This window comes from Marmota monax, unplaced genomic scaffold (assembly GCF_021218885.2).
Source record: "Marmota monax isolate L192 unplaced genomic scaffold, Marmota_monax_Labrador192_F-V1.1 WCK01_AAM20220418_F8-fsc00299, whole genome shotgun sequence".
NCBI lineage: Eukaryota > Metazoa > Chordata > Mammalia > Rodentia > Sciuridae > Marmota > Marmota monax.
In genome coordinates this window covers 866,902-889,372 of record NW_026694371.1, presented here as the reverse complement: position 1 = coordinate 889,372, position 22,471 = coordinate 866,902, and the positions used below count along the sequence as shown (strand labels likewise).

Sequence of the window (22,471 nt, the reverse complement as noted above, 5' to 3'; positions counted from 1 at the left end):
TATCATTAAATTGCCCATGCTGGCCTTAGGCATGCCATCTTCCTGCCTCAGTCTCTGGAGTAGTTAAAAACAAGCACCACTTTGCCTGGTTGAAATTCATCTTTCAACCCTGGCCAAGTGTTTCATGAAAATTCAGATACACAAATTTACTGTATGTGTGTGTGTGTGTGTGTGTGTGTGTCTACATTTTTAATCATTAGGGAAGAAAAAAATTTGCAAAAGATCTATCAATTATTAAGTCTACATTCCATTCTTTTCTTAGATTATTATGCTTGAATAAACATAAGCAAACATTTATGAGTAAAATTCCCTTTCATTGTTGAGAAACACAGTTTAAAAGAGTGTTATATTATACACAATTACTACCAACACAAAATAAATAAAAATGATTTAATATATACAAACAAGCCAAGTTAAAAGTAACATTTATGTAACAAAATGAAATTAAACCTGTCTCCCTCTGTACAAAATGAAATTAAACCTCTCTCTCCCCCTCTGTACAAAACTCAAATCAAAGTGGATTGAAAACTTAGGCCTTAGAATACAGACCCTCATCTTACTAGAAGAAAAAGAAGGCCCTAGTCTTCACCATGTTGACCAAGGATCTGACTTCCTTAACAAGACCCCTAAAGTGCAAGAAGTAAAAGCAAGAATCACTGAATGAGATAGACTCAAACTAAAACATGTCTTCTCAGCAAAAGAAACAATTAATAATATAAAGAGAGATCCTAGCGATTGGGAAAATATCTTTACCGTGTGCATGTACAATAAAGCATTAATGTCAAAAAACTTACACACAAAAAAATAACCCAATCAATAAAAGGTCTAAGACACTTCTCAAAAGAAATACAATCAAAAAATTTATGACAAAATGTTCAACATCTTTAGCAATTATAGAAAGGCAAATCAAAACTACTTTAAGATTTCATTTCACTCCAGTCAGATCGACAATGATCAAGAATAAAGGCAAGAAGATATGGCAAAGAGACAGTGAAAAATGAACACTCATACATTGCTGGAGTGACTGTAAATTGGTGCAACTACTATGGAAAGCAGATGGAGATTCCTAAGAAAACTTGAAATAGAACCACCATTTGACCCAGCTATAGAACTCTTTGGTTTATACTCAAAGTATTTAAAATTAGCATCCTACAGTGACACAGCCATGTCAATGTTTATAGTAGTTCAATTCACAATAGCTAAACTGTGGAACCAATCTAGGTGTCTTTCAATAGATGAATAGCTAAATCAAATGTACAATGGAATATTACTCAGCCCTAAAGAAGAATGAAATTATGGCATTTTCCAGTAAATGAATGGAACTTTAGAACATCATGATAAGCAAAATAAGCCAATCTCCAAACACCAAAGGCCAAATGTTTTCTCTGATACGTTGATGGTAATTCAAAATAAGGAGGGGGCACTAGAAAAAGTGCGTTAGTTCACCTTAGATCAGGTAGATGGGAGTAAAGAGAGGGGAGGGGAGGGGAGATAGGAAGGACGACACCAACATCACTGCCTTATGCACACATATGTCTCTATTCCTGATGGGATTCTGTAACACGTAAAATCAGGCTGTGGCTGTGGCTCTGTGGCAGAGCCCTTGCCTGGCACATGTGAGGCCCTGGGTTCAATCCTCAGCACCACAGAAAATAAATAAACAAAAATAAATGTACTGTGCCAGTCACATGGAAAAATCAGTAAGATGATGAATCATACCTACCTGTGTACATAAAAGTGCACAAATGCATTCTACTGTCATGGAAAACTAATTATTTTTTTTCAAAAATTAAAAAGTAATGTTTAAAAATGAAAGATTTTGGTGATTCTAATATACGAAATACTTTTAATATTACTGCATTGATAAGGGTGATAATTTGTGTCACATTAGAGTTGCAGCTAACATTAATTTTAATAACAAGTAGTATGTTCTATCAAGGTAGTTCTTGCCATTTATCATCTTTCTACAGTACATTTTTATAAGGAACTGAGCAGGATAGATGAGATTTTAAGCCAGCCATACAGTTTTTTCTTAATATTTTTACTGCCATTGCCCAAAATGACATAAGAATGATTTACAGTGCTAAGGGAACTATAGCACACTGATTTTCCTTCTGATTTTTACCTTATTTATATTAAAAAAGCTTCCATGTATCCTTTCTTTCCTCTTTTGAATTCTATTTTAGTGGTAGCTATATAGGATGCTTGTTATTTAAACAATTTCAGTCACCAAATTATGTCCCCAGCTATAAAGATTGGTTAGTTTTCCCTAAGTTATCTTGAAGGCTTATTCCAATCCAGTCATGTTTTCTCTCATACAATTCTTACCTCTGGTAAAGCAGAAATGTTATTGTTCTCCAAATTTAAGTCTTCAAGTGCACTGCAGTTTGCTAGTGATCTGGGTATTGCTGACAGTCTATTGTATCTCAGACCAAGACGATACAAATGAGACAGGTTGCCTGGAAATATAAAACGAACCTCTTTACTGTCACAGGCTATCCACTGGATTACAAGATTCTTATCTTCTAGAACCAAGGAACTTGTATAAGAAAAATAATCAAATATGCAGTTATACTGTGTTAAGTGTCCTATTGAAAATTATTGTCATCTTTTAACAACTTAATCTTCAGAACCAACTTGTGACAAGAAGTTACACAGATTGGGCATCTCTAATGTGAAAATCTGAAGTTCTCCAAGATCAATAACTTTCTGAGCACCATACACAAATACATCTACATTAATGAAATCTAAGCAAATCCTGCTTAAGAACATATTAGCCACTAATGAGTACATTAAAAATAGTGTTTTATTTTCCAGGTATTTCTAGTTTTATCGTCAGTACGAGAATACACATGAGCTACACAGATGGATATAACGACATCTACTATCATAAAAGATTCAAATCAAATTAAACTTACCAAATAACATATATAAGAAAAAAAGTTCCTTTGATATAACTGTTGCTGTGACATTACTACATAGGGTAGGTTAAAATGTCAGATGTTGCCTTTACTTTTAAGTTTTCTTTTCCAATGTTAGAAGACATAGAAATGATTGTCTGGTCTCTAGGTCACACTTATGTTTTTAGTGACAAATACTTGTGGGCTTTCAATTTTCAGAACCTTCTAGTATCTGTCCATTTCTTTCTTTTGGGTTTGCTCATTTTTAAAAAATTGTTGTATGATAAACTTTCTTTTTGATGTTTATAATGCTTGCATAAATGGATGATAGCATACATTAAGTTGATGGCATAAATTAAGCCTTGGAACTTAAGAGGACAGTCATTATGCTTCATAACCTTCTTTCACTCATTCATTGGTTTCTTTCCCTCTTGCTGAAGAAAGTTACATAAAAATGATTAATTGGTACAGTTTTACTTTCTACATTTATAAAAATTAGTCATTGACAGTAATAAAAAATCTCATGAGTCTATACTATAAATCTAGTCAACTATAATGCAGAAAAGCAGCAATGATCTCAGTTCTTCCCAGTATAACTATTGTTAGGCTCATGCGCATCACTTTCCTTCAACAGGGTTGGTAAACTGAGCCCGAAAGTATTCTAGTTCCAATTAAGTAATATTCCAACAGGAATAAAATAGTATATAAAAATCAAGATTAAAAATTACCATTTAGGAAATATTAAGTGTGTTTTGTCTTTAATGTATCTTCTCAATTAACTAAGGAAATCCACTAGCATCTTTTTTATGACACTCTGGTAAACTGCATCCATTTTGAAGGGGAGAAGGGAATGGAGGGCTTGGGTGACTTTTCAAAGCTCCAGGGAAGTTAGTGGTTAGTAATACAGGCAAAATATTTACTTCAAGACAGCAGTTGTGTATTATTATTTTCATAATATGTTACACTTTTGAAGTGCTAAGCTAGCAGAAAGGTGAAAGGAACAGAATCAAAAGATACATTTCTATTAAGTTCGTGAATACTGTTCAGGTGTATCATTCTTCTCCAAGAGATGACAGGGAGAATCGCAAAAGTCAATTAAGACTGCTGATATGTATAACAGATCATGATTCAAATGTTTAGATTTTCACCAAAACTCAGGCTTCTGCTACATGATACAGGAGATAGGAATGATGGGAAAAAAAAGAGAAAAAAAATTATTTTAATAAACACTGTAAATGAGAAATAACTGTGATTCATAAAATTTTGAAAACATAGTACTTATTAACTTCCTTTACTCAAAATAGGAATGGTACTATATTTGCTGACCACTAGCAAATCATATAAAATAATGGCAATATTTTTCTTTGTCTTTATTGATCTTTAAAATATTACCTGACCTTGAAGAAAACGTTATACATGAAGCCATGTGTTTTTGATATGTCATCTGAATTACAAGATATTTATTTATAATGAAGATAAATGTTTTCATATTCATAATATAAATTAAAATCAGAAGAATCACTTCTAGTAAAAAATGAAACATAGAATGATTAAGGAAACCAAGACAGAGAAGGATACATAAAGAAGTTACTTTGTGTCAAAGGAAGTGAACCCAAAGGACCCTTGTCCTACTTTCTGGGAGATTTTACCATCTAGCCCCATCTACATTCTCTCTGTGGGCCAAAACCTTTCTTTTAGTGCTCTGATTGCATCACCCACTTACTAGTCAATAAGGATACAAATACATGCTCAAAAATACAAAACAAGAAAATATTGTTAAAATGTTAGAATGGATAGGGTCAACTGCTGACCAAGCCCCATGTATCCATTTGATGAACTGTATGAATAAGAAAATAATATCAATGTTTAGGAGAAAGGAGGCCTAATCAGAGATACAATAAATATAAAGACCCTGAGGCTAGAATTTGTTTGATAAGCTCAAGTATCAATGGTGTATAGCATCCACAATATTCCAAGAATTATACAGTGTCAATAATTAGAAAATCCTAAAATTCCACTAAAAGATTGCTAGAGCTAACAAACAAATTTGACGAATTAGCAGGATACAAATCCAACATACAAAAATCAATGGCTTTCCTATATACCAACAGTGAATCCACAGAGAAAAAAAATCATAAAACAATCTCACTCACAATAGACTAAAACAAAAAACAACAAAAAACCACCAACTGACCAACCTAGCAATAAATCTAACCTCTACAATGAAAATTATAGAATATTGAAGAAATTGAAGACCCCAGAAGATGGAAAGACCTCCCATGTTCATGGATAGACAAAATATTATTAAAATGATCCTACTCCAACAAGCAGAATATAGGTTCAATACAACCCCCATCAAAATACCAATAACATTACTCCTAGAACTAGAAAAAAAATTCCTAAAATTCATTTGGAATAATAGAAGATCAAGAATAGGTAAATCGATGCTTAGCCAACAAAGCAATGCTTTAGGCATCACAATAAATGACTTCAAATTGTACTACAGAACGACAGTAACAAAAACTGCATTGTACTGGCATAAAAAGAGACATAGAGGAATGGTACAGACTAGAAGACACAGAGGCAAACCCACAGTCATCTGATACTTCAAAAAGGTGCTAAAACATGCATTAGAGAAAAAATAACCTTTCTAACACTTGGTGGTGGGAAGAATGAAACTAGACCCTTATGTCTTACCCTGCCAAAAACCAACTCAAAATGGATCAAAATCCTAAGAATTAGACCAGAAACTGCAACTCCTAGAAGAAAATACAGGGTCAACACTCCAGCTTTTAGAACAGTCAATAACTTTCTCAATAGAACCCAACAGCCTTAGGAAATAGTGCAAAGAGTTAATAAATGGGACAACATCAAATTAAAAAGCTTCTGATCAGCAAAGGCAACAATTAGGAATGTAATGAGAGAAAGAACACACCTGAGAGAGAATCACTGCTCTTCTCCTGAAATAGTGTTAACAGATAAAATAGGAACTCCAAAAACCTAACAAAATAACCCCAAATAACCCCACTAGTAAGTAGGTAAATAGATACTTCTCAAAAGAAGAAGTACAAATGGCTAACAAAGTGCATGAAAAAAAAATGTTGAACACCTTTAAAAACTAGGGAATGCAATACAAAACTACACTGACACTTGATCTCATGGCAGTCATGGGCAGGTACAGTATAGAATGCTTGTACCCCAACTGACTCCAGAGGCTGAGACAAGAAATTCACAAGTTCTTGGTCAGCCTCACTGATTTATTGAAACCCAACCTCAAAATAAAAAAGGGATTGGGGTTACAGCTCAGCAGTAAGTGCCCTTGGATTCAATTCCAAAAACAAAATAAAAAACAAAAAACAACCAACAAGAGCAAAAACTCAAAAATACAAACCATGATAAATGCTGGAGATGATGTCGAGAAAAGAAGAAACTTTTACATTGTTGGTGGGATTGCAGATTAGTACAACCACTGTGGAAATCAGTATGATGGGGCCACAAAATCTAGGCATGCAAACACCATATGACCCAGTTGTACAATTCTCATCAGTACTTTTTCTCAAAGAATTAAAGTCATTAAAGCTTTAATATTGATCCATGTATACCCACATTTATAGGCAGCACAATTCGTAATAGCCAAACTATGGAGTCAACTGGCTGTTCATCAACAGGTAAATGGATAAAGAAAATGTGGTATGTGTTCACAGAGGAGATTTATTCAGCCATAAAGAAGAATAAAATGTATAATTTGCAGAAAAAAAAATAGATGGAATTAAGACCATTAGGTTAAGCAAAATAAGCCAAATTCAAAAGGTCCAAGGTTGTATATTTTCTCTCATCTGTGGGAGCTAGAATAAAAAAGGAAAAAGAAAAGAGATGGGGAAGAGGATCAATAAAAATCAAAGGGGAGACAGTAGAGGGTTAGACAAGGCTGTGAGAGGCCTGAGGAGCCGGGTAGTGATAACTGGCCAAATTATATTGTTATATCCTGTGCAAGGACAAATATGTTACAACAAATTCCATCATAATCTACAACTAAGATGCATCAATAAAAAATGAGGAAAGAGGAGATCCAACATGGCGGCGGGCGCGGAGACATCAAGTCTCTGACCTCTTCAGCTGCGCGGGCATAGGGAGCTGTAAATTGTCTAAATGCTGTTTGTTCAGGATCACTAGGCAATGCTGAGCTGACGTGGATCTGGGGTGTACAGTCTGGGCCCCTCAGAACACGCACACCGAGCCCGGATCGGCTGCATTCAAGCTCCGGTTCGCCTGCTTCTCGTGACTCAGCACTAACGATCCCGCTGAAATAACTGGTTGGCCCTTCTGAACTTACAGAGGTAAAAGCCAACCGAGCCTTCATAGGCAGTGGCCACAGGATTGAAACGGGGCTTGGGAGAGACAGTCAGGACCCACCCGTTGCATTGGTCACCCGGCAAAGGGAAGGAACGGTCACCATTTGCATGGGATACCACCTTGGCAGAGAAATGGCGTCACGGGCGGAGGAGATAACTTCATTGAAACCAGCGCGACAGGTGTGTAATCCCCTAGCCATCTCTCTCCACACAGCGGGGAAACCTTAAGGGCCCCTCCCAGCTCTCCTGTGAGTGCGATAGCCAGACCGAGGGAATCAGGAGTGGCGCGGGACTCACGGCGCAGAACTCCCAGCTACCGCTCCCACCAGTGCTGACAACTGAGGTCTCTTGCACCAGCTACCGGGGGCGTGGCTACCAGAGGACAAGCAAATTCGCTGGGGGTTCTCAGCCCCAAGCTCTACAATCTTAGGGTCTGAGGGAGGCAAACAGGGAGAGTGTGCCCAGGCGTTCATGAAAACAGGGCTCCCAGGAGCAGCAGACCTGGCATGTAGCCAGTATTGTGGTGAGCATCACAGGTGAGCGGGGCCTGGCGTGAGGAAACACAAGACAAGGCCCTAGACACTCAGGATTGGAGACCCGCCCAGTCCGGGAGGAAGAGCTGCTGCACAGTGAATGGTTCCCACCTATTGAGAGGAGAAGCTTGGCCCAGTGGGCACAGCTCCACCTACTGGAAGAGAAGTTAATAGAACTCTAGGACTGCATTTATTATTATTATTATTATTTCTTTTTCTTTCATTTTTATTTTTGTTGTTGTTGTTGTTGTTCTTTAACTTTTTTTAATGTTTTTAATTTTTTTATTTTTTATTTTATTACTATTATTATTATTATTTTTTTTTTTTTAATTTTTTATTGTGGGTTGTTCAAAACATTACAAATTTCTTGACATATCATATTCCACACTTTGATTCTAGTGGGTTATGAACTCCCACCTTCACCCCATACACAGATTGCAGATTCACCTCAGTTACACATCCATTGATTTACAAATTGCCATACTAGTGTCTGTTGTGCTCCGCTGCCTTTCCCATCATCCACCCTCCCCCCTCCCCACCTCTCCCCTCCCCTCCCCTCCTCTCTCTCTACCCCCTCCACTGTATAACCCTGAGGGTCTCCTTCCATTACCGTGCAATTTACCTTCTCTCTCCCTTTCCCTCCCACCTCTCATCCCTGTTAAATGTTAATCTTCTTCTCCTGTTCTTCGTCCCTACTCTGTTCTTAGTTACTTTCCTTATATCAAAGAAGACATTTGGCATTTGTTTTTTAGGGATTGGCTAGCTTCACTTAGCATAATCTGCTCTAATGCCATCCATTTCCCTGTAAATTTATTATTATTATTTTTAAATTTTAGTTTTCATTTTTTTATTATCATTATTATTTTTGTAAAAAAAATGTTTTTCTTTCTTTCTTTATTTTCTATTTTTTGTTTCTTTTGTCTTTTCATTTCTTTAAAATTTTCTTATTCCCCCTTCCTTGAATTCTACCTGCCTACTCTCATTCTCTCTAGTGACTTCTTCCCTTCCCTTCTAATATCTTTCCTCCCAAGCATCAAATAAATTTATAAGAGTAAACAGAAACTCAGCAGTCAAACAGAACAAGAAGTAACATGAGCAGCATAAAAAAAGCAAGGAAGAAAAGGAGTACAAACAATGCAGGACAGCCTAAATATTCAGGAGGACCTAGAGTCAGCAGAAAAATGGTCATATAAAGAACTCAAGGAATACCTTAGACAGATGGAATGGAACCTTAAAGAGGATACGAGACAGCAAATCCAAACAGTGAAAGAACTCATTGAAAATGAATTACATAAACAGATAAAATAAGAAGTTAAGCATCTTTATCAGGAGATAGAGATTATAAAAAAAATCAAACAATAATTCTACAAATGAAGGAAACGATAAACCAAATTAAAAACTCAACTGAGAGTATCACTAACAGAGTGGAGCAAGTAGAAGCCAGAACGTCAGATAATGAAGACAAAATATATCATGTTGAAAAGAGCCTAGCCAACTCAGAAAGGCTGGTAAAAAAATCACGAGAAAAACATCCAAGAGATATGGGATAACATAAAAAAACCAAACTCACGAGTCATCGGGATAGAGGAAGGTATAGAGGTTCAAACCAAGGGAATGAGTAACCTGCTGAATGAAATAATTACAGAAAACTTTCCAGAAATAAAAAAGAAAACGGATATACAAATTGTAGATGCATACAGGACACCGAGCACACAAAATCACAGTAGACCAACGCCAAGACACATTGTTATGAAGATATCCAATATACAGAACAAAGAGAAAATATTAAAAGCTACAAGAGAAAGGAGGCAGATTACATTCAGGAGTAAACCAATAAGGTTAACAACGGATTTTTCATCACAGACGCTGAAAGCGAGAAGATCCTGGAACAACGTATTTCAAACACTGAAATACAATGGATGCCAACCAAGAATTCTGTATCCAGCAAAATTAAGCTTCAGGTACGACAACGAAATAAAAATCTTTCATGATAAACAAAAGCTAAAAGAATTTGCAGCCAGAAAACCAGCATTGCAAAGCATCTTGAGCAAAACACTACATGAGGAAGAAATGAAAAACAATAACCAAAACCATCAGTGGGAAGTGCCTCTGTAAAGACAGAGGGCGGGGGGAAAGCTAACCATGGAGAAACAAACTAAATAAAGAAAAAAGAAGAAGATAAATAATCAAACATGGCTGGAAGTACAAACCATATATCAATAGTAACTCTAAACATTAATGGCTTAAACTCTACAATAAAGTGACATAGGCTGGTAACATGGATGAAAAAAAACAAATCCAACAATATGCTGCCTCCAGGAGACACATCTGATTGGAAAAGACATACACAGGCTGAAGGTGAAAGGTTGGGAAAAAATATACCACGCACAAGGTCCTCGTAAGCAAGCAGGGGTGGCCATCCTCATATCGAATAAAATCGACTTCAAGACTAAATTAATCAAAAGGGATAAGGAAGGACATTATATACTGTTACAAGGAACCATTCACCAACAAGACATAACAATTATCAATATTTATGCACCAAATAATGGTGCTGTGACGTTCATAAAACAAATTCTCCTCAAGTTCAAGAATCAAATAGACCACAACACAATAATTACGGGTGACTTCAACACACCTCTCTCACCATTGGACAGATCCTCCAAACAAAAGTTGAATAAAGAAACTATAGAACTCAATATCACAATCAACAACCTAGACTTAACTGACATATATAGAATATATCAACCATCATCAAGTGGATATACTTTTTTCTCAGCAGCACATGGATCCTTCTCAAAAATAGATCATATATTATGCCATAGGGCAACCCTCAGTAAATATAAAGGGGTGGAGATAATACCATGCATTTTATCTGATCATAATGGAATGAAACTGGAAATCAATGATAAAAGAAGGAAGGAAAAATCCTACATCACATGGAAAATGAACAATATGTTACTGAATGATCAATGGGTTACAGAAGACATAAAGGAGGAAATCAAAAAATTCTTAGAGATAAATGAAAATACAGACACAACATATCGGAATCTATGGGACAAAATGAAAGCAGTTTTAAGAGGGAAATTCATCGCCTGGAGGTCATTCCTCAAAAAAAGGAAAAACCAACAAATAAATGAGCTCACACTTCATCTCAAAGCCCTAGAAAAGGAAGAGCAAAACAACACCAAATGCAGCAGAAGGCAAGAAATAATTAAAATCAGAGCAGAAATCAACAAAATTGAAACAAAAGAAACTATTGAAAAAATTAACAAAACTAAAAGTTGGTTCTTCGAAAAAATAAATAAGATCGACAGACCCTTAGCCATGCTAGCGAAGAGAAGAAGAGAGAGAACTCAAATTACTAACATACGGGATGAAAAAGGCAATATCACAACAGATGCTACAGAAATACAGAAGACAATTAGAAATTATTTTGAAAACCTATATTCCAATAAAATAGAAGATAGTGAAGACATCGATAAATTCCTTAAGTCATATGATTTGCCCAGACTGAGTCAGGAGGATACTCACAACTTAAACAGACCAATATCAATGGATGAAATAGAAGAAGCAATCAAAAGACTACCAACCAAGAAAAGCCCAGGACCGGATGGGTATACAGCGGAGTTTTACAAAACCTTTAAAGAAGAATTAATACCAATACTTTTCAAGTTATTTCAGGAAATAGAAAAAGAGGGAGCTCTGCCAAATTCATTCTATGAGGCCAACATCACCCTGATTCCGAAACCAGACAAAGACACTTCAAAGAAAGAAACTACAGACCAATATCTCTAATGAACCTAGATGCAAAAATCCTCAATAAAATTCTGGCGAATCGGATACAAAGGCACATCAAAAAAATTGTGCACCATGATCAAGTAGGATTCATCCCTGGGATGCAAGGATGGTTCAATATACGGAAATCAATAAATGTTATTCACCACATCAATAGACTTAAAGATAAGAACCATATGACCATCTCGATAGACGCAGAAAAAGCATTCGACAAAGTACAGCATCCCTTTATGTTCAAAACTCTAGAAAAACTAGGGATAACAGGAGCATACCTCAATATTGTAAAAGCAATCTATGCTAAGCCTCAGGCTAGCATCATTCTGAATGGAGAAAAATTGAAGGCATTCCCTCTAAAATCTGGAACAAGACAGGGATGTCCTCTCTCACCACTTCTATTCAATATAGTTCTTGAAACACTGGCCAGAGCAATTAGACAGACGAAAGAAATTAAAGGCATAAAAATAGAAAAAGAAGAACTTAAATTATCACTATTTGTGGATGATATGATTCTATACCTAGCAGACCCAAAAGGGTCTACAAAAAAACTACTAGAACTAATAAATGAATTCAGCAAAGTGGCAGGATATAAAATCAACACACATAAATCAAAGGCATTTCTGTATATCAGCGACAAATCCTCTGAAGTGGAAATGAGGAAAAACACTCCATTCACAATATCCTCAAAAAAAATAAAATACTTGGGAATCAACCTAAAAAAAGAGGTGAAAGATTATACAATGAAAACTACAGAACCCTAAAAAGAGAAGTAGAAGAAGATCTTAGAAGATGGAAAAATATACCCTGTTCATGGATAGGCAGAACTAACATCATCAAAATGGCGATATTACCAAAAGTTCTCTATAGGTTTAATGCAATGCCAATCAAAATCCCAACGGCATTTCTTGTAGAAATAGAGAAAGCAATCATGAAATTCATATGGAAAAATAAAAGACCCAGAATAGCAAAAGCAATTTTAAGCAGGAAGTGTGAATCAGGCGGTATAGCGATACCAGATTTCAAACTATATTACAGAGCAATAGTAACAAAAACATCATGGTACTGGTACCAAAACAGGCGGGTGGACCAATGGTACAGAATAGAGGACACAGAGACTAATCCAAAAAGCTACAACTAGCTTATATTTGATAAAGGAGCTAAAAGCATGCAATGGAGGAAGGATAGCATCTTCAACAAATGGTGCTGGGAAAACTGGAAATCCATATGCAACAAAATGAAACTGAATCCCCTCCTCTTGCCATGCACAAAAGTTAACTCAAAATGGATAAAGGAGCTAGATATCAAATCAGAGACACGCCGTCTGATAGAAGAAAAAGTTGGCTCCGATCTACATATTGTGGGGTCGGGCTCCAAATTCCTCAATAGGACACCCATAGCACAAGAGTTAATAACAAGAATCAACAAATGGGACTTACTTAAACTGAAAAGTTTTTTCTCAGCAAGAGAAACAATAAGAGAGGTAAATAGGGAGCCTACATCCTGGGAACAAATCTTTACTCCTCACACTTCAGACAGAGCCCTAATATCCAGAGTATACAAAGAACTCAAGAAATTAGACAATAAGAAAACAAATAACCCAATCAACAAATGGGCCAAGGACCTGAACAGACACTTCTCAGAGGAGGACATACAATCAATCAACAAGTACATGAAAAAATGCTCACCATCTCTAGCAGTCAGAGAAATGCAAATCAAAACCACCCTAAGATACCATCTCACTCCAGTAAGATTGGCAGCCATTATGAAGTCAAACAACAAGTGCTGGCGAGGATGTGGGGAAAAGGGTACACTTGTACATTGCTGGTGGGACTGCAGATTGGTGCAGCCAATTTGGAAAGCAGTATGGAGATTCCTGGGAAAGGTGGGAATGGAACCACTATTCGACCCAGCTATTGCCCTTCTCGGACTATTCCCTGAAGACCTTAAAAGAGCGTACTACAGGGATACTGCCACATCAATGTTCATAGCAGCACAATTCACAATAGCTAGACTGTGGACCCAACCCAGATGCCCTTCAATAAATGAATGGATAAAAAAAAATGTGGCATTTATACACCATGGAGTATTACGCAGCACTAAAAAATGACAAAATCATGGAATTTGCAGGGAAATGGATGGCACTAGAGCAGATTATGCTTAGTGAAGCTAGCCAATCCCTAAAAAACAAATACCAAATGTCTTCTTTGATATAATGAGAGCAACTAAGAACAGAGCAGGGAGGAAGAGCAGGAAGAAAAGATTAACATTAAACAGATACAGGAGGTGGGAGGGAAAGGGAGAGAAGAGGGAAATTGCATGGTAATGGAGGGAGACCCTCATTTTTATACAAAATTACATATAAGAGGTTGTGAGGGGAATGGGAAAATAAACAAGGAGAGAAATGAATTACAGTGGATGGGGTAGAGAGAGAAGATGGGAGGGGAGGGGAGGGGGATAGTAGAGGATAGGAAAGGTAGCAGAATACAACAGTTACTAATAGGGCATTATGTAAAAATGTGGATGTGTAACCGACGTGATTCTGCAACCTGTATTTGGGGTAAAATTGGGAGTTCATAACCAACTTGAATCTAATGTATGAAATATGATATGTCAAGAGCTTTGTAATGTTTTGAACAACCAATAAAAAAATGAGGAAAGAGAAATAGAAATACACAGTGACTAAGAACCAATGAGAAGAACCTAACTTTTAAACATTTTGAGTATCTTATCTTTTGTTTTTCGTGTCTAATCTGCAGAAATAGTAAAGAAATTTTCTGCTTCTCTTTTGAAAACTAAACAAGATTTTGTATTTGATGATAAAATTTATTTTCTGAAAATGGAATTCCACTGAAGTTATCATGCTGAGATTCCACATTATTTTTCCCTTTACCATCCCAATTAGTTGGTTGTTCAAAGTAAACTTAAAGACACACATTTCAATGTAAGAACATATAACAAATTAAACATGTCATTCTGTATTCAAAAAGTATACTGAAATAAAAATTGAATGTATATGTTGACTGGGTGCATAGCATACCAGGGACATGCATCCTTGGGGGAAAATAAAACACTAGGAGATAAAATCTAGTTTTTGAATTTCAGAAATAAAGAATAATCTTTGAGTAGCCAGGCAAATATATTAAATCATTTACAATGAAAAATACTGGACTGGCCTTGTAGTTTTGATCATTCAATTCCAAAGAACAGAAAAACTACCTTTTAGGTCTACTAAGATCCTCAAGAAAAGGAAGTCAAATATAATGATTTTAAACTCATTCAACCTATTCAAGTAAAAAGGTCATAAACACAATAACAATAGAGACACTACTATTCCCATAAACTATGTTTGAAATACTACAAGGATTGACTTTAACCAAAGGAAAACTGACTAAAGCAACTATGGTAACAGTCCTGCTGATGACCATTAGGACTTAAACAAAAATGAAGATCAGGGATTGGCACAGCAGTGTACGTTACCTGTCCAGACACTATAAAAATTACAAGGAAAATAGACCCCAAAAAGCAGGAAGTAGAATAAATTCACTGATTGCCTCATCTGCACAAAAGTTCATGACTGACATTTACAAAACCACAGACTCATCAAATGTAGAATACACATTCAAATGCTCACAGAATATTTAACAAGATAGACCTCATACTGCACCATACATTTTGAATACATTAAAAATAATTCAAGCCATACAAGGTCATGCTTTTCCCCACATGGAATAAAATTATAAATCAATAACAGAAAGAAGGAACACATGGTATATAAAAATGTGTGAGGTGCTAACTAAAGCAATCCTTAAATGGAATATCATAGCACTACATATCTTTATAAAAAAGAAGGAAGATCTAATCAATAACCTCAATCTCCTACCATGATAAACTAGAAAAACAGCAAATAAAATTCAGAGTAAGCAGATGAAAGGGAATAATGCAGTTCAAAATGGAAATCAATGAACTAAAAATCAGAGAAATAGGAAAAAAATCAATAAAACCTTGAGAGGAGCGATAAAACTTACAGTTTTGATAAAGAATATTGGGGAGGGAGAGACAAGACAATTTACCAATATCAGATTCTGTATATATTAAATATAAGAAAATGTTATAATTTTATGTCTTTAATAACAACTCAAATGCAATTAACTTATTCCTTAAAAAAACACATGACCAAGTTTGCTCAAGAAGAAAATAATAACCTGAACAACCCTATAACCTTTAAACATATTGGAAATGTTCTAAAAAGCATTCATATAAATAAAACCCCTGCCCTAGACATCTTCATTGGAAAACTTTATCAACAGTAAAGGATGAAATAATGCCAATTTCATATAAATTGTTCCAAAAACAAAAGAGGAACAGCATTCCCAACTTACTATATGTTGGCCAGCAGTATCTTGAGACCAAAACTAAACAAAGATGGGTTGTAAAATTTTATATGTGAATATATTATTTATTCTAAATAAGTCAATGAATATAATTTTAAAATTAAAAGTACCCTTTTTGATAATTTGTTTGGAAAGCAATTTTAGTCTTATCTTTATTATCTGGGTTTTAATCAGGTTTAAGAAATCAGCATATTTTAAAATTATATTTTATAATTTTCTTCATTGGATTACTCCAATATTATCTATCTAGTACTTCTAGCTTTATTTCTCATAATATAATTTTTCACAGGATTTACATACATTCCCTTCTTTTTGTTCTAGATATGGAGGGAAATTATACTTTATCCTATAGATCACTATTTTTGGTGTTTGTGTTCACTATAGTATATAGCATTTTCTATTGAGTTTGATTTGGGAAGACTTGTATTTTATTCATGTTTCCTTTTTCAGTTAGTCTGATTTTGTTTTATATACAATACATATTTTCTATGCTTTTTTTCTTCCAGGATCATTTCTCTTTGTTCATCATTGCCATTTCAGTTGATTTTATTTTCTTAATTTTAAGTTGTAGTTGGACACAATACCTTTATTTTATTTATTTAGTTTTATGTGGTGCTGAGGATCAAACCCAGTGCCTCGCACATGCTAGATGAGCATTCTACTACTAAGCCAAAACTCCAGCCCCTTCAATAGATTTTAAAGAAAGAAAATTAGGAAATAGTTGTTCTTGTTTCCTACTATATTGAACCATGAATATAAATCTCATATAGAAAATTTATATAAAATATTCACTATGGCTATAAGAACAATTCATTGTGTGTTACAGATGATCTTGCCTTTCAGAAAAACATTTAGAAAATGCTTTTAACCCATTACCACTTCAAATAAGAATATGATATAAAGACCCATGGCAAGAATTCAGGAAAGCATGTGTTCAATGGACAGTAACTATAACTAAGTCTCAGTAAGCTTTTCTGTATAGAGTTGAGCCAAATAACTGGATTTTTAAATTCTTTAACAATTTCCTTGGGAGTTAATTCAAACCATACCCTTAAAAAACTCTAAAAACCATCTTCCAAAATAATAAAAAAGAACTAACAAGAACTAAATAATAGACCATAAATAAGCAAAAGGCTGAAGAGTTTGAGAGCACTTTCCTAACCTGCAGCTCCAAGACTGTCATTCTGGCAAGAGTCAAATCTAGGGCCTGAGCAGAGTGGGACCAATCATGACTACAACCAATAATATAGGTGAATTAGAGATAAAACAGTCCTCTAAATAATTTGTAACAAACTTTGTATTACCTAATGGACCACAAAAATATCCAGCTATGAATATGTATTGATTATAGTGATTCCATTAGGTACCTGCCACAGGCAATCAAAAATCTTTCTAGAGAAAGATAAGACAAACCTACATCTCAAAAAATACAATAGCATCTCAGAAATATTTTTAATGAAATTATATGAATATTTTGCCAAATAAGCACTATAGTATTCTTATATTACACTAATAACTAAAAAGCATTATGTTTTTAAAATTACCTTTTGTGTTTGTAGAAATGTTTGGGCTTTTGGAAAAAAATCTACATAAATATAGAACATTACCTTGGTAAGCTCAAACTTTTTGCAGTGTGATGTATGAAGTCTTTAAGACATGTCTTTTCTTACTACTCCCTCAACACTACAAATGAGCAACCTTTAAACTATACTGGCCATGTTCAGAAAACTAAACAGCAAAGGCTTTATTTTTTAATATTGCCTACTTTAGCAAAAATGGACCTCCTCCATGTAATATGCTGAAATAACAATACCAAAAATCCATCATTTTATAATAAGCTATAAATAATAGAGTATATACATGAAACTTAACATTCTTTTAAACCGACTGAGTTAATTTCCTAAAATTTAATTTTATTTTCCTGAAATAGAAAAAGTTTTCAAACACTGTCTTAAAATTCTTATTACTTATATAGTACTTTGATAATTTCTTTAATTTGTGTTACCAAAATGGATCAAAAATAACCCTTTAAATATCTAGGTTGCTATAAATAATCATCAATATCTTCTTTCTCCTTTCATACCTATAGTATCTGGGAGGTCTAGCAGTTCATTGTGCTGCAAGTCAAGGTTGGTTATGTGTGTGCAGTTTCCAATCTCCTTTGGAAGGTGTTCAAGTTGATTATGAGCTACATCCAGCATAATGAGGTTACATAATTCACCTGTAAATTGACCAACATAGTGATTTAATAAGCATTATTAAATAATATCTCAGGTGATACTAGGATGCAAGGGAGTATTTTTTATGATTTTGAAACATAATTAGAAATATAATATTATTACATAGGCAACTTTTTTTTGAAAATGGAAAAATCAAAGAACATACTTGAATTGTAAGTTAAAAACCTGGTTTTCCCCAACATATTTACATTCTTTCTGAAAAATATTAAAATTGAACTCAAAATTTGAATCTATTATTTCAAAATGACATCTAATACCATGAAAATATTGCTTGTAAAAGATTACTTTATTAATCTGTGTCATGTGGGGTTTTCTTCTTTTGTCCTAATGATTGAACTCAGGGTTTCACACCTACTAAGACCATATTTTACCACTAGCTACATCCAGGGCTCCATGTATATATATTCAAGTAGCAAATTTAACCACAAATGCTGGATGACATAGTCCAGATTTTAAAAGCTGACAAATTTAGCACAATCATATCAAATACATGTTGAGTTCAGATGGAGACATGCCTTACACCTCAAAATATACATGCTTATTATACATGCTTAATACAGGCATATAATATGATGTTACATAAATACATAATTTTTTTTAATAAATAAAAATAACTTCTCAATTTAATAGAAATTTAAAACAATAGACAATGAAGACAAAGCTGGTATGGCTATAATTTCAGACGAAGCAAACTTCAAAGCAAGGAAAATCATCTGGAATATAAAAAACATTACATAATAATAAATGAACAGAATAATCCTAAGACATAGCAATCCTTAGAGCATAAGTACTTCCTCATCTTCACTGTGTCTGTTTGGTGCTTAGTAAAAAGCATTATATTAATTGAAAGAATAAAGATAATTAAGGAAATTTTGGATACTTCTACTCTTCACTTCAGAATAAAACTTAAGATCTGTCATCATCTTTTCAAAGACATAATACCTGAAGTCGTTTCAATTCCATGATTTTTTTTAGAATTAGAAATTTAGGAATAAAAGACAAAAGTTAGGTAGCTGCAAATATGAATCATTTAATGACATAAAATATGCCAATTTAAAAAGTTATGTTCAGGGGCTGGGATTGTGGCTCAGCAGTAGAGCGCTCGCCTAGCCTGGGCTGGGTCCAGGTTCTGTCCTCAGTACCACATAAAAATAAAGGTATTGTGTTGTGTCCATCTACACTAAAAAAAGAAATATTTAAAAAAATTTAAAGTATGTTCAATTTTCAGTAAAAATGTTGCATGTATACTCTCAAGAACAAACTGAAGTTAAATTTAAAATCCTGTTAAATAATTCCTCATTCAACAATAGTATATTAATGTCTAGGTAATTTGATAGCAATGCTATAGAAAGAAACCCTTACAGAATGACTTGTGAATTTAAGTCAAATTTTTTAGGACTAAGTATATCACAAACACAAAACAACAATAACAAAGAAAAGCAATAATATCTCATATTTCCATACAAAAATTCAGCAGTTGGCTGAGCATGGTGGCACATGCCTGTAATACCAGTATCTCAGGAGGCTGAGACCAGAGAACAATGAGTTCAAAGCCAGCATCAGCAAGGGTGTGGCATAATGCAATTCAGTGAGACCCTGTGTCTAAATAAAATTCAAAATGTGGGGTGGGTGTATCTCACTGGTCATGCGTCCCTGAGTTCAATTCCTCGGAAAACAACAAAATATTCAGTATTTGTTTTTCTAAGTCTATACTTCTATCCAACAATAAGCCATAAATGCAGGTCAAATTTTGACAATATGATACTAACAGCAGTCATTCTACAATCTCATTTCTATGGGACCATATGTAATAAATCATTTCCACATAGAAATTCCTGGGAATATTTTAATACCTCTTGAGCAAACTATACTTACCTCATACATACCATGTATTACTTGAGAAAGTCTATAACAGATAGTCTTGAGTAATCTGAAGTTAAAATTAATATTTAAGTGTCTAGACTTAAATCTAACAAAACATGTTATCTAAAAGTTTAACTTCATTTTAAAACACAGAACATTATCTTCCTGAAAAGCTCCAGAGCCTAAAATCAGAAAATTTCCTTTATCACTAACAAGATCTATACTGAATCAAGAATATATTTAATTCATCTTTGTGTATTTTGAATAAACCTTTCACAAAAGAAAAGCTTCCCTTTAAAAATAAAAATATACCTTGTATTTTGATTTTTTAAAACTCTTACAAAAACCCACAAAACTGTAACTTTAATTTCACAAAATTGATGCCAATAAATTTCTATATTCAAAATAGTTCAGAAGTTTTCCCATAATTAAAAATAAAGATAATTCATTTCTTTTTTACTGACATTACACATCTATATTCATTACTTTTTTTCCTACTACCATTCTCTTAAAACATTTGCTTTACTTTCTTACTATTCAGCTTACTATAAAAGACAAGAATGAGTGGTATAGAAATGCTAAATGTTGGTTTACAACAGATCTCTCTTCTTCTACTTTTCTGTCCTGGATTTTTTTTGTTTGCTGTTTTGATTTCATTTTTAATACAATATGTTGCCCAGGCATATCTGGAAATCTTGGGCTCAAGCCACCTTCCATGCCACAGCCACCCAAGTAGCTGGGATTATAGGTATGTGGCACCCTGCACAGCTACTATGTTCGATTTTTTTTTCTATTTTTTAATTGCATCATATTAGTGATACATTAGGATTTGTTTTGATGCAATTATAAATGCATGGAGTATGATTTGCTCAAATTCAGTATAAAATAATTGCCTTTATCCACCCCCCTCAGATCCTCTTCCCTTTCCTTTATTGATCTTTCTGCTATTTAAGTACATTAGTTGTTTTTTTTTTTTTTTCAATTAATGTCTTGTGGACATACATGATGATGAGATTCACTCTAGTATAGTAATATTAGAGTTTTAAATAAAAATTTAGGTACTACCAAAATTTTTTAAAAAATGTTTTTCTATTTTCCTATGGCACTTCAGTTTCACAAAGGTATAATATGAAGATCTTTAGAAATACACTAAGTAGAAAGTGATGTGAATTTAAAGCCTTCAGATAAAAAAGGAAAGTTAGAGAATGGGCACCTAGAGCCTTAATATATCTAGTATAAATATATTGGTGCTTTGAAAACAGATGACAACTTAACAATTAAGCAAACATCTTTCAAATTCATTTTTTTTCCAATCAAAATCAGAGCTGACTGTATTTGTAACAAAGGTCTAATTACTTAGAAACAAATATTAGGAATTTTCTGATATGGAAAAGCACTCAACAGAATTATTAAGCATAACAAATAGAAAAATCGATAGTAATAACCCAAATGTTCTTACCAATTTCAGCAGGTAGTTGTTTGATTTTGTTCTCTCGCATGCTAAGCGTTCTGAGTTTTGACAGGTTTTTTATGTCCTTTTCCACAGTAGTTATGCGATTAAAGCGAAGGTAGAGAGTGGTAAGAGAATCTAACCTATACACCACTGAAGGAATTTCTTTCAGTTTATTATGCCGTAAATCAAGCAACTGCAGCTTCTTCATGTTATCAAGAGAGTCAGGCAAACTGGTAAGTGAATTTTCACTTAGAGCCAGTATCATGAGATTTACTAGACAGCCCACCTCTGCTGGGAGGGACTGCAGCTTGTTACTGTATAAATAAAGTTCAGTTAATTGAGTCAAGTGTTTGATCGATGATGGCAATATGTGCATAGACCTCTTGGATAAGTCCAAACGCACTGAATTCTCTTCCAGGCACTTCTTGAGCTCTTCAGTTACTTCTGCATTACTGGATTTTTTCCCAGTCCCACGTGCAGGACTTGGCCGCTTGATCGTATTGTCAACTAAAAAAGCCACCCCTGGTTGGGCAGCACTGGAGACCCTTTTTCCATCTTTGGCATCTTTCCCTTTGGTTTTAGGTTCTTTTTCATGGCTTTCTGTCCCCAAATCTCCAGAGGCCTTTGAATTCTTTTCTCTTTCTTTGACTGATGGCACATTCAGATCTTTCTCTTTAGAGTCTTTTTCTTTCCCTAAATTACCACTCATGGTGACTCAAGCTTGAAAAAAAATACATTAACTTTTACTTTATTTTCTAGCAATAAAATTCAACATTGAACAGAAAAACACCTTACACAATCAAACAAGTGTTGGCTTGAAAAGGTAATTAGCATGGAGTTACACCCATCTGTCACATGTCGGATCCAAAAGTACACTGTCCATTTCTGAAAACTCATTCGAACTGGTAAAATGGTGCTGGACAATCAATGATTCATTAGAATTC

General features: G+C 34.4%; 1 protein-coding gene across 2 annotated transcripts in view; it reads right to left on the bottom strand.

Moving 5' to 3' along the window:
* The window catches only part of LOC124109261 (leucine-rich repeat protein SHOC-2-like), a 32,324-nt gene extending 10,088 nt beyond the window's left edge, over positions 1–22,236 (bottom strand). Inside the window, exons 1-3 of one of the 2 annotated variants that reach the window (XM_046467775.1) lie at positions 21,534–22,236; positions 18,055–18,192; positions 2,329–2,459 (exon numbers count right to left, since the gene is read on the bottom strand). In XM_046467775.1, coding sequence (XP_046323731.1) covers positions 2,329–2,459; positions 18,055–18,192; positions 21,534–22,236 — 972 coding nt within the window. The remainder of the gene's footprint in view (positions 1–2,328; positions 2,460–18,054; positions 18,193–21,533) is intronic. The other variant, XM_046467777.1, reaches the window with a different exon arrangement.
* Between the last annotated feature and the right edge of the window lie 235 nt (positions 22,237–22,471).